Genomic DNA, 13,175 nt, shown 5'->3' with positions numbered 1-13,175 from the left:
CAAGCTGAAGAGACCCTGGAAAGCATGTAAGCAAATGCCACCCTTGGCTAAATGGCTACTCCCTGACAATATGGTGACACAACACCTCTTCACACATGCTAGCTGCTCTTGAAGAGTTCAAGTAGCAGGAAGGTGTGGTATTAACAGCAGCTTTATGAAAGTTTCCCTCATTAAACACTTCTATAGATAAGATACAGAATCGCTGAAAAGCCAGCAGCTTGTTTTCCAGAAGCAATATGGTCAGAGTTAGCAGCTTTGTTTCAGCTGCCTTCTCCATGGAGATCACTCCCCTTGTTCGTAGGAAATATCTTGAAAATCTTCTTCCATGGGTTTCATCTGAGAATTCATTTTCCTGAAACCCCACTCATCCTCAGTAATACCTAGCAGATTGGTTCTATCACTACATGTCATTATGAAAACCAAAGCTGTTACAAAACCCACAGTTAATTACAAAAAGTGAACGTGGCACTGAAACAAATTTTGCTTAAGCCCACCACGCTATGAGATTCCTTTTCCATGATTACCCCAGAACAGCACATAGCCTATGTAATTGTTGGAGGACTCTCCACAGAGTAAAAATAAGCATGATACTCTTCTATTATACTTCAAATTCTGTCAGAGTAAGATTAATATAAAGTTCATGCACCTACTGTAGCATAAAGATCACCATCTCTTCACACAGAGATTGAGGAATACATTTTAGGATGTCTCAATTTACAGAGCTCTCTTTGAAAACCTTGTGGAAAGGCTCGTGGTCAAAACCTAGTTAAAGATATTTACTCCTTTGAGCTTTAGTTTAAAACACATTTCTTCTTTCAGGTACAGCCCACATACTGTCAGAGCTTTTCTTTCTTTTCCTTTGTTTCCAGATTATATAAGAAATTCACTTCATCTTTAAAGAATAGTTTCCACCCTTGTGAAGGAGTAAATTATTATGTCAAGTTTCCTCAGTTAGCATACCTGTATAGCAAATTTTTTTCAATAAAAATAACCTTCTGTTAAAGGTTTCATTAGATTTCCCAGGAGACTGATAACAGCCAAATCTTCAGCCATCTGCAGGAACCACTACAGACTCTGATCACATACTCTGAACAGCGAAATTCTTCTCAATACTTTTGTTCAGACAATGGAATCACTGTATTTTCCAAGCACTTAATCATGCCAAGGGCAGGAGCCCAAAGCCTTTACCCACGCTGAACTTCTCCAATAGTCTTAATGAAAATCAGGCCTCAGGCAAATTATTAGTAAAATTTAAAATCATGAGGAAATTATCCTTTCTAATTTTAGCACCAAGAATGGATTACTTCATAGAGGCCTACAGATAGATAGTTCGTTTAAAGTCCACGTGCTTCATCTTTAGGCAGAAGAGCAGGTTACTGTAAAGATACCTGAATGCCAAGCATAAATCCCCTCCTATGCTCCAAGCATACTATCATGTTACTGGTACTTTAACATCCAGCACAGCAGCAAAACTACAATGGGTCCATTTCCCAAAACATTTTAAGTGCTTCAGTTACTTAGTTTCCAATGTAGCTACTGTAAAAGAGTAAAGACCCTACTTAAATGCCCCACTCCAACACCTTAAATATTTGGAGGCCGCATGGAGATAGCTTACCCCTTGACTGCAAACCATGTCCACACGCCTCATTATGTCCCGGCACACCCTGTCTCACTGAATCTGGCACCAGCACACAGTGACTCCAGCGGTGGGTCTTCCACCTGCAAGAGGAAAAGGTTAACAATTAAGTGGTTGAAACGAGAAAACAGTTAACAGGTCCAGGCAAAAACTTCAGTTACAAATGATGATACACTGTGGTGACTTAAGGAAAAATAGAGTCAAAAAGCCGTAATTACTCCTGAAATAAGCACTGTGAACTTAAATTCAGATGTAAGGTTCACCTTCTAGAAAGCCACATCATCCTCCAATAATGTTTCCGTTTCTCATTTTTGTAGTGCATGGTTTCAAACTTACATAAAATACACAGGAAACTTCTTCAGTGGGCTTTGAAATTAGGTTCTCCTCCTGCAAGCCTGTTCTCATACAACCGATGCTGTTCCAAATCTGCTTTCTATGCTAGGATGTGTGCCAGTCAAGAATACGAGAAAGCAGCTTTCCATAGCACTATGCGGTACAGAGCCAGGCAGAGCTGAGTGGTGTGACTCCTGCTTTGGTACCACCTTCATCTCCCTGCTCTGCTCTGAGACCATGTCCTACAGGATGCGCGGGCTGGAGATTTATATGCAAAGATACAATGCTTTTCTATTTACTAATATTGTATAACAGATGGGTCACAGAATTTTAATGAAGAGTGGTGAGTAATTGCCTTATTGTACTATTTGTCTAATCAGAATTTTTTTAAGTGCATATTATTCACTGGAGTGAGAGCATCGGGGGAAAAGACAAGAATTTCTGCAATAAGTATACAATTATGATTAAGGCAGTTGAGTGCCTGTGGTCCCAAAATAGCTTACATTGATTTTTAGATACATTGAGGGTGGAGTTCCCAGTAATAGCTTCCTTAAACACATCGAACCCTGAGGTTACCATTGCTAGGAGCTGTGTCTATTGGTGCTTGTTCTGATGATGCCAGACCTACTGAAACTCTAGTTTGAACTCTACTTCCATACAGTTTACAAGGTTTATTACTTGTACATTGCTATTTGCTTATAACTCTGCATTTTCCAGTTTTATGTCTTTTTCTGGTGGAAATTGTGCAGGACAATTGCACAGGAGTCATTTCTGGAGCAGTGGACACCCGCTAGCAAAAGCCTGATTCCCAGCTAACACTTTTTACCTGTACACTGGACAGACAGGAATATCTTCACATTCTCTTTCCTCATACAAGGTGTCTGGGCACGCCTGTCCCCCATTGGCAGCATCCTGAACGATAATCCTATACCGGGACTGCTTAACTGCTGTGGCATTGCCTGGAAAACAACAAAAAAATTGCCTTCTAGACACAGTTGGCACCCTAAGTTAGTTATCTAGCTGCCTTGCCTAAAAACATGCTTTGCCTTTTATTTATATTTTGAAATCATGAGCACTCTGGCACTACGCAAAGAAGGGAAAGAATGGTACATTGGATTAAAAGCAACCACTACTCGCTTTAAAATTACAAATAGTTCAGCAGAACAGCACCTGGAAGGCTGATAAATCAACAGCCTAAGAGATGCATCAAAAAATGGCTTTTTAACAGAACATCAAATCAGACAAGGAAATAAGTATGAACAAATACTTAAGCACCTGAACAGGAGAAAAGAATAAAACCAAAAAAACCAAACAGTCATAATGGAAGGGTTTGTTTCTGAAAACATATTCTGGTGGTCTCAGAATGCTACCAGTAGCCCATCTTCATGGGTCTAGAAATATAGATGATAACTTCCCAATAGAAAAACCATTGCAACCAACAGAGGCTAACTCCCTACTTAACCTGAGTCAATGCAAGATCAATCTATCTAGAAACACAGTTCACAAAATCTGCAGTACAGAATGCAGCATGAGAGACAATGATAAGACTTATCTATATATCTCTATAAGTAAAACAAACTCAATCCTTGGCCGTGTAAGCAGTAAGTACTAACTGAGAGCTGGTTTAACCACTGTGTATGGCATCAGTACTTCTTTGGGTATTGTATTCACACTTCAAAAACAGATGCTAGAAAACTGAAAAGGGATCTCAGCAGAACTGTGTAAAGGATTCCAGACCAGGCAAACATCTTTTAGTAGTGGACTTCACCAAATTTGTCCAAGAGAGGAAAGCGGTGTGTAAATTAGCCTGCTTATGAGTATTATTTTTCCAGCTCAAGATAAGGCCGAAGCTGCAGTAGCAAGATTACAGTGCATTAGAGTAGAAGGACAACTTGGGAAAACTCACACCATGAACACAAAGTACAAGTACAGATCCAGTAAAAATGGTTGGCTCTAAAAATATCAAGTTATACAAGCCTTCGCTCGCGCACATGTTACCACTGTGTGATCACCACAAAGGGACTTTGGACCTGGCAGGAGGTTGCTCAACCCAGCTGCTACACTGATGCAGGACAAGTGCATCCAGGGTGATCCCCCTCCTGCTTCTTTAACAGCCACTACCTGAGGCAGCTCTACAGCTTCCCACAGTCTCCTTTCAGGTGCCTGATTCAGAGCTCATAAAGCCTCACGGAGAGCTTTTTCTTAAAATCTAGCCCAAGTCGTCGATCCTGTAAATTAAGCTAAATCTTTTTTATCTTCTGTCCACTAGATGTAAAAAGAGTTTACCCCTATCATCTGATGCATAACCTTTATCAAATTTCAAGGGCTTGTAATGACTCTAAGTCTTCCCGTCTCTAAACTAAGCAAACCCAGTTCTTCATGGGTCCTATTCAATTACCTCTCTTTGCTCACTTTCTTACAGCACTGCACCCAAGGAATCCCACCTGCAGCCTCATCAGTGCACGGTACAGTAACACCTTTGGTGTTTTACATGCAACAAGCCCATGAGTTTGACAAGCCCAATATAAGTTTTAGCATTTCAAATCGTTGACTTTCATTCATTTTGTAGTCCATTGTATGTCCAGAGGTGCCTGAGACAGTATGGATGTCTACCTCCCTGTCTGTCTTTCTGCAATCAATTTTTCCTTCCCAAGTTACATTTTGAGGAATTTCTCAATTATTTCAATATCATTTAATATATTGTCTATTGTGTTTCCTACCTCTTTCAGCTCTGCACCATCCACTGATGTTATGCAAGCACAGGAGCTGTTCAGACAAATATCACACAGAATTGGGGCAAGAAGAATTTTTTGTAGGACTGCCCTTGGCTCATGTTCCAGTTTGATCATGAATAGTGGACATCTATCAGCCAACTGATTGGAAGCAGCTTTGCAGAGAAGGACATGGGACTCCTGATGGACAAGTTGACCATGCGGCAGCAATGTGCCCTTGCAGCAAAGAAGGGCCACAGCAACCTGGGCTGCATTAGGAAGAGCTTCACCAGCAGGTCAAGGGAGGTGACCCTTTCCTCTCTATTCAGCACTGGTGAGACAACTGAGTGTCGTGTCCAGTTCTAGGCTCCCCAGGAGAAGAAGGACATGGGCACACTGGAGTGAGTCCAGTGAACAGACACGAAGACTATTTAGGGACTGAAGTATCTGACACACAGGAAGAGATCAGGAAAGCTGGGGCTCTTCAGCCTGGAGAGGAGAAGGCTCACGGGATCTTATCAATGTGTATCAATACCTGACGGCAGGCAGCAAAGGAGAGAGAGACAGACTCTTTTCACAGTGATATCCACTGAGATTTTTCAAGTGGCTGAGTACCCATTTAACGGTGATTTAATTCAGGTCACTGTTCCTCAGCTTCCTGATAGAAGTTTAATGTGTCAAAAAATCTACCACTTCCTTTAATTAGAGCAGCTACGCTGTCAAAAAAAAGGAGATTAAATTTATTGGGCATGATTTGCTCTCAATAAATCCATACTGGCCAGTTTATTAGAATCCGATTTTTGAAATGTTTATATCTTGAGTAATAACTTGTTCTTGTGTTTTTTCTACATAACGAAGTTAGGATAAGTAATCTACAATTTCCTTGACCTTTCTTTTTTTCAGGGTGGGGGTGGTGTTGGTTGATTGATTAGTTTGGTTTGTCTTGGTATTACCGAGTTTTAGTTAGTTCCTTAGGACGTAGCAATTTCTCATCCAGAAGATTGTCACTAGATGCTCTGGCATTACTTTATTACTTCTTTCTCTGTTCACACAGACCTACTGACATGGGAACATCTAATTTATGGAAATACTTATTCTTTAGTCCATTCCTCTCCTGGCTGCAGACAGGAAACAATGGTAGCAATTGCACATCCCCCGTGTTGTGTTTCCCCTGTTTCTCAGAAAGTAACGGACATATATTTCATGCAGTTTCCCCTTACTTTTAATCCATTTATGTAATTCTTGTTATCTAATATCCTCTTATAGCTTAATTTGCATTCTCGATTTCTTGTTCCTAATTTTTGTGAAACAATTTGACAATCAAAAAGGAAACAAGATTCTGAACAACTCTGATGATGAGAAAAGATTAAAAAAAGGGCTTCTCTAGCTGTGTTTGATGTTTTCTCTTCATGGTTTGAAGCATGAACATGCAGGTCATATACAGACCCACACATGCCTTGTTCCCCTGTGCTACTGGCTTGCCATTATAGTCATTTCAGGATAGAAAGTAGAGTCCAGTAGGGCTTCAGCCCTTTGTACAGTCTTTCTTGGTAGCTTCCAGGTCTTCTACACTCCCGTCTGCACAGAACACATTCCCAAGAGGTGTAGCTACCAATTCTCTCAGTTTGTTGAAGTCTGCCTTTTTTTAAAATGTCTTGCTGATATTGCCATCCTTCCTTTCTCCTAAGAATCGTGAACTCTATCACTTTGTGATGATTTTCATTCAAATTATCTACCACCATTAGAATCTTAGCCATTTCCTTCCTATTAATCAGCACCAAATCTAAATGAGCTTCCCACAGTAATTTTCTCCACCTCAAGAAACTAAATTATCCTCAACATTTATTGCACATTACTCAAACCCCATTTTCAAAATTGAATTTCCTCATTGGCTTTTCTACAGCATTCCTTACAAATGTTAATGAACGTAATTTTTATATCTCATTTAAAATTGCTATAGCCTGATTTTCCAGAGTATTAGCATTATGTAGGACTGTCCTTTTAAAGCCGAACTTCAGCTGATTTCAAGCATGGCTATGACTGCTTGCCCTCCTGAAAAAATCAAGCCTCAGGATCTCAAGACCATCTTAACTTCTATGTCCTTGACTTTGCAACTCAGGTAATGCTGTTTGAGAATTTCGGGGGTGCCTTACCTCTGCTTCCACTCCCACCTCGCTGTCCCACCAGCCACCAGTCTTCTCTCCTTACACACAGAGCCATATGACTCCTTCTGTCAATCCACTCTTCTCATTCCTCCCTTGCTCTTGCATCTTTCCTGCCTCTGCGTTTGATCCCCAGGGCTTCCCTGGTACCCTGCCCAGGGCTCGGAAAGGTGCATCACCATTCTCAGGCGAGGGACAAAATCCTTGTTCGCTACCGTAAAGTGTGCTATATCTGCTCCAGCTTCTACAGGAAACATTCAGCTTCATACTCTTTGCTCCTCACCAGATGGAAAGGCAGAGTCTGGTCAACACAAGAGTCTGAGCACACAAACAATAAGGACAGATTCTCCAAGATTTTAGTCACCAAAATCAGAGCTGTCTCCAGTATTTTTGTGCAGATAAGAGCTTTTGAAGGGGTAAGTCTTTAACTTTGACCAGCTCTGGTTTGTCTATGAGACCTGGAAGTGGCAGATCCTTGACAGAAACTGGCTGACACAAGGTAGAAGTCATCAGAATTTCTTATTGTAGCACAACATGCATTTTATCCACTTTTACCCCACCTCGTTTCCAACCTGATTTAACGCATGGGGAAGTAAACAGGACAGTTACTACCTAACATTTCATGTAAGCTTGTTTAGAGAAAGTGAAATTTCTAACCTTCCCCCTGGACAACCAATGCCCAGAAGAGGAGAGGTACATATAGGTACCATCTATTTTCAGGAGGAAGATGAAAAATACTATTTATTGTCAGGTGTTTGCTTTTTTTAATCTCCCCGGTTTAAATCTATGCTGACAGACCAGAGAGCACGTCACCCATGCTGAAAGTAGTTACCTCCCCAGGACACCTTCACCACCCGTTATGGAGGTGATAGAGGAAAATATACATGCTGCTCACTCAAACCACTTCATATTCTGAAACCTCCATATTGATTCTTTGATTCTTGTTTCGATTCATCCTCAAAGACCCATTAAAACAGATATATTATAGAAGACTGCAGTAGACAGTTGTCACCTTTAAGTACCTGAAATGGCAGAGAATCAATAACTTGCAACAACCTCCCCGTTCCTGCCTCACCAACAGGTGTTTTGATTCAATTGCACTTCTTTTGTGAATTATGTTGTCCGTCCATCTGTTATTGCCCTAAGTTCACCACTGTCTACACTTCTGAGGTATGAGATAATCCTTCGCCAGAAGACAGCTGGTTGTCTGATGACATTTAAATGTAGGGAAAATGTCAGCTTTTTTATTGTTAGATAGTAAAGTTGGATGCATTTTCTCAGATAAACTACAAACAGCTTAACTGGTAAAGTTCTGTGTAAAGCTGATTTAGTGATTGCATGTTTGTCTAAGCTCTGATCTTATGCCAGTACACATTTAATTTTAAATCTGCCAGGCAATACCTGTTCCTGCTTGATCTGCTTAGTAATTCACCATCTGTATATTGTTTTCATTAAATACAACTTTTCTATAAAAAAACCAAAACCCCTAACAATTCACATATGTATAGTGGTTTTGAAATTACATTATCGTGCTGAGGTTTTAATTGTGCAATGCAAATTAAAAAAAAAAAAAATCTTGCAATGCAGCCATATCAATAACAGATTTAGCAAAAAGCAAACTCCCCCATCTAAGAAGTTTTAATTTAGAATTATATTAAAATGATAACACTGCCAAGGTGGTTAAATAATTAATTTCTTCTCATTTTAATTGTAGACTATTATTTAATAAACAAAGTAATTTACCAGGTAATTTATTCTATTTCTTCATAGGCAGCTCATTTAAAGTCTAAAAATAAATTGCTAATTAAAACAGGATTCACTGTTTTAGAAAGCAACTCGTTTTCCTATAAAATCTAACAAGGACTCTGCTAGAGCATCCACTGAGAATCTTTGAAGGGCAAGGAAGCCACCAACAATAATGAAATATTCTGATAATTGAGAAGTCTTTCATCTGAACAATTAATGAAACACACAAATTTGTCACAAAAACCAACACTAGATCATTATAAAGAAACTTTGCTAAACACTTAGTGTCCAAAAGCTAACCAACTAGAGCAAAGAAATGTATGGTCCTTAAAAAACCACGAAGCACAGGAGTTATTTGCAAAACCTTGTACATACATCCAGGCTGGTCGAGAGAAATAAATTTCATATAATGTAACAATTCCATGTATAGCCATACAACGTTGGGACCTTGGACTTCTGACTTCGAAGGCAGAAGCCCAGAAGGAATTTATTCCAGGTAAAGAGAACTTACATCTCCAAATCTGCTCAAGAGGATCCCACCCCCTCAACAATATCAGTGTCAACAACACCGCAAGTCCAAAACTCATTCAGATGAATGCCCTAAAAATTATTAGACTGACAAGAACTACAACTACCGCATGTTTCTAGGCCAATTCTCTAATTTTTCCCCAAATTTTGACCTCTTCTTAAAGGCTTACCAGGCTGACATGCTGTTGGGCAGCGAGTCCACTCACTGAAAGGTGTAACAATGCAGTCTTTCTTGCAGAGGAGGAGACATGGCCGCACAGTCTCAGGTCTGATGGACTCTGGACATCTATCAATCCAAATGCAGAGATAAAATATAATAACGAATTAAAACTATGGGGAAATGTTTTACTCCTAAGACTCTCACAGGCCTGTGAGGGTACTGATGTATCAAAGATACCACTCCTGCTCACAGCAAGCCTCATATTTCTTCTCCTTTTCACTCATGTAACCCTACTGAATTTAGTACACTTCAAAGATTAAAAAAAATAACAACAACAACAAAAAAAATGCAGCTTGGCTTGATGACTACAGGCTAAATGTAACTCTGCCTATGACGGCTAAAATACAAAGCTCGCTGAAACAAAACGGATATATTTATTACCGAAGAAAGCGAGTAGTTATGTTTATAAAGTAGTCCTGTTTTAACACAACATGCAACAGCCTTCAAACCACTTGCAACTGTGTTTAAGGACTGATGTGATATTCCTCCACTTTCAAACCCTAGGAAACACAAAAATAGCTTAAAGTGAACTTTGATTGAGGCCTCGATTGTTATTTTAAAAGTTGTACAACATAGCATAGTAAGAAGAGCTCTGTGATTTTTTTTTTAATTCATTTTTAACTCCTAAATGAAAAATATGTCATGCATATTCTAATAAAAGTTTCAGACACAATTAGTATATAAAAACTTGAAGGGTGGAAAAGGGACAATTTTCTGGGATCAGGCAGACCTTGCATTTCAAGTGGGGGAACAGAAAGGGAATTACTCTTCTTTAATTTTTATTTAATTTCTAGTAGAAAGATCACTCAAAAATACTTAGTAATGCATGCAACCCAAAATGATCCCATTTGAAAGAGGAATATGCCACTAACCCCTACTAGGAAAGAAAATAAACCTTAAAGTCATGATTCCGTTACTGAGAAAGTAATAAGATACTTAGAGGTATAATTTAAAAGAAAATAAATACAAAGAGATGTGTCTTCTCATTACGCATGATTATCCTAGCGGGCAGATTTCTGTTATCTAACAGAAGATGTTGAAATATTTTTCTGCAAAAATTTTAGTTTTATTTGGCTTTCCATGCCTTGCACCTTCTTTGGATATGGAGTAATTTTTCTTCATGAAATCAGGAAAAAATGCAGAATACAAAAAAATACAGTATGCCAACACACAGAAATTATTTATTTACATAACATATCCCATTTCTGAAGCCATATTAACGGTAGACTGTCACCACAGCAGTTCTAAACCCAACATGGGTTTTCATCAACTCAAAACATAAAATACAACATAGCCACAGCTGGTGCCCACAGCGAGGAGGGCTGCCCTCCACTCCAGCACCAGACCGGTCCAGACCCTCCTAGGCAGTAACGAGGTAGTATTTAATTCTGAAACACGGAGGGTTTATTCCTTCACTTAGAACTGTCTTCCTAAAGACTTCTAGAGGTCTAAGGTTTTTATTTTTAAGATGATGATCACCGTAAGAACAATACACAGCACAGTAGCAAAAGAAAGAATTTCAGTAAGCTGCTCTTCTAAGGATTCGGCAGTCCTTTTTGATCCAGCCACTTCTATTACACGACGAACGCCGCGGCACTGAAGCTACCACACCAAAGCCAAGGAGAGACCCTTTCTGAAGTCCCAAGTACAGAAATCTCTTCTTTTGGCAGGATTTTCCACCACTGAAACTCTGTTTTCCCTTCACGTACTTCACTTAAGTATTTACTTACCTCCTTCGGTTCCATTTCCCCTTACACCATCTCAAAAGTGGAGGGGGCAAACAACTATTTTAGACATTATATAGCTCTATAAGCAATATATTTAATTAGGTAAAGTTACAGCATATCAATGGATTCTAGATAAAAATAAATATTAGATTTCTTTCCTTTTATTTAATTAATTTCATTAACCTCAAGAATTTTAATTAACTTTACTGAAATCAACACAGTCTGCTTATACGAACAGGATTGTTTTGAGAGCTACAATAAGAAATGAAACTCGGTTGTAAGTCTCTAGACTCATTAACAGTGCAAAAAATAATTAGCAATGTCTTGATTTTTTGATATTAGGGAAAACATCTGTGCTACTTATTTTCTTCATTTAGTAAAGCAAAGCAAAATTCAGAATATTCGTAGTGCAGAATACATAATTCTGTCATGTTGGTATCCCATTATTGAAGCTATATAAATCAACTGAACGATATAGATCACACACATGGTTCTGCCTTATTGTGGTGTAAATATAATGCAAACTCTATTTACTTTTTCTATTCCATTACAGCATTGTTAATAATGTATTGATGAACGTTATATTCAGATATACTTTATATTTTCCTCACACCTGTCCTTCAGGAAAAATATTTGCAGAAAACTGTAAATTAGAATAACAGAGGAGCTACAGCAAAAAATCTACACCACTAAAAACATGCATTTTGCTTGGATTTACACAGAAAATCAAAAATGGGCTAGCTATTTATTTTTGTTACGTATTCGTATCCCTTTCTTAGTAGTGATGGAGTAGTAGCTGGAGAATTACTCCTGAAATGAAATTATTTTCAACACTCCAGATTCCATACACTAGCTGAAAACACCTTCATATGTCAGGTATTGTAGCTACAAATAATCACTAATAACCTTTCTTTAAATACCTTTTAGGTGTGACCTGGCCAGAACTGCTCTTCATGCAGAAGACTTTCCTTGTCTGTACGCCCACCCCACAAGTGGCTTCTCCGCTCCAATTAATGGTTGCATTGAGCGCAGTTACCAGAGCGTCTTCGGAGCAAGAGCTCCAGGGAGAAGTTTCCCAGAAGAAATGCACGCACGGGTGATCATTACAGGCACGGTGCTCCTGCAGGGCTCGGTCAGGGGGACAGGCTTTTCCACCTGGAAAGAGTCAAGAGAACACCATACTTTATCTTATGGCATGTGGCAAAAGGAAAACATGGAAAAATAAATAAAAATGTTAGGTTTGCTTAATATCTTCTTGTTTTCCTCATTAAAAAAAATAAATAAATAAAGCTTAAATAAAGCTGTTGACCTTTATGGCTGCAATAACAACCTTCTAAAATATTGTTTCCCCATTAAACTAGCCTTGCATAAAATTGTATTCCAACGCATAATGGAAACAGAAATAGGCAAAGTATATTTCTGAGTTACCTTATTGATACTCCTACACACAGCCAAGTTAATTCCATTTAAATGCCAGTATCACTCAGCAAACATGCAATTAGGTTTAAAGACAAATTAAGCATTATTTTTATGTTCATTCTCCTTGCTAATTTCCCAAGGAGGAACATCTCTTTCTAATATTTGGACTCTATTCACGTGTTGCCTTAAAGAGCTGTAGAGGGTGCTGAACCATACTGATGGAGGAATGTATCAAATGATACCCACATGTGCAAAGCAAGTAGGAGAAAACTTGAAAGTAGGTTTTGAGTATGAAGCCTTTACTTTTCTGAAGCAGCATTCTTCAAATTGGTGTCCAAAGATTTTGCTAAGCTACTGCGCTTTGTCAACAACTGGTAATAAATCCACAAAGTACAGGAGTTTGAACAGCCTCCCCAGAAGCTTTAACACTCTAGCCAGCAGCCTGACTTTATCCCATAAAAGCAGCAGACATTCGTAGCTCAAAAGCTAAGGAGTAATGCAACAAAATTTAACAGTAAGCATTGTCATTTTAGGAAGAAAGAAGTAAAAATTACTAAAATCAAAATCATTCTCTTCCAGGAGAGAGAATCTGGCAACTTCTGACATGGCCAAAGTGCTGCAGGTTTTGAAAAAGAACTGAAAGAACTGAACTGTTGGGGCCAGATACCACAAGGTTCAGAGCACCTTTATGCT

General features: G+C 38.9%; 1 protein-coding gene across 2 annotated transcripts in view; it reads right to left on the bottom strand.

The window, feature by feature from the left end:
• Nucleotides 1–13,175, bottom strand: part of THSD7B (thrombospondin type 1 domain containing 7B) — a 338,963-nt gene that overhangs the window by 138,705 nt on the left and 187,083 nt on the right. For both annotated transcript variants that reach the window (XM_052793131.1, XM_052793132.1), the window contains exons 10-13: nt 11,984–12,218; nt 9,287–9,402; nt 2,796–2,928; nt 1,616–1,719 (exon numbers count right to left, since the gene is read on the bottom strand). In XM_052793131.1, the coding sequence (XP_052649091.1) occupies nt 1,616–1,719; nt 2,796–2,928; nt 9,287–9,402; nt 11,984–12,218 (588 nt within the window). The remainder of the gene's footprint in view (nt 1–1,615; nt 1,720–2,795; nt 2,929–9,286; nt 9,403–11,983; nt 12,219–13,175) is intronic.

Source organism: Harpia harpyja, chromosome 7 (genome assembly GCF_026419915.1).
Source record: "Harpia harpyja isolate bHarHar1 chromosome 7, bHarHar1 primary haplotype, whole genome shotgun sequence".
Classification (NCBI taxonomy): domain Eukaryota; kingdom Metazoa; phylum Chordata; class Aves; order Accipitriformes; family Accipitridae; genus Harpia; species Harpia harpyja.
This window is presented reverse-complemented; position numbering and strand designations above follow the sequence as displayed.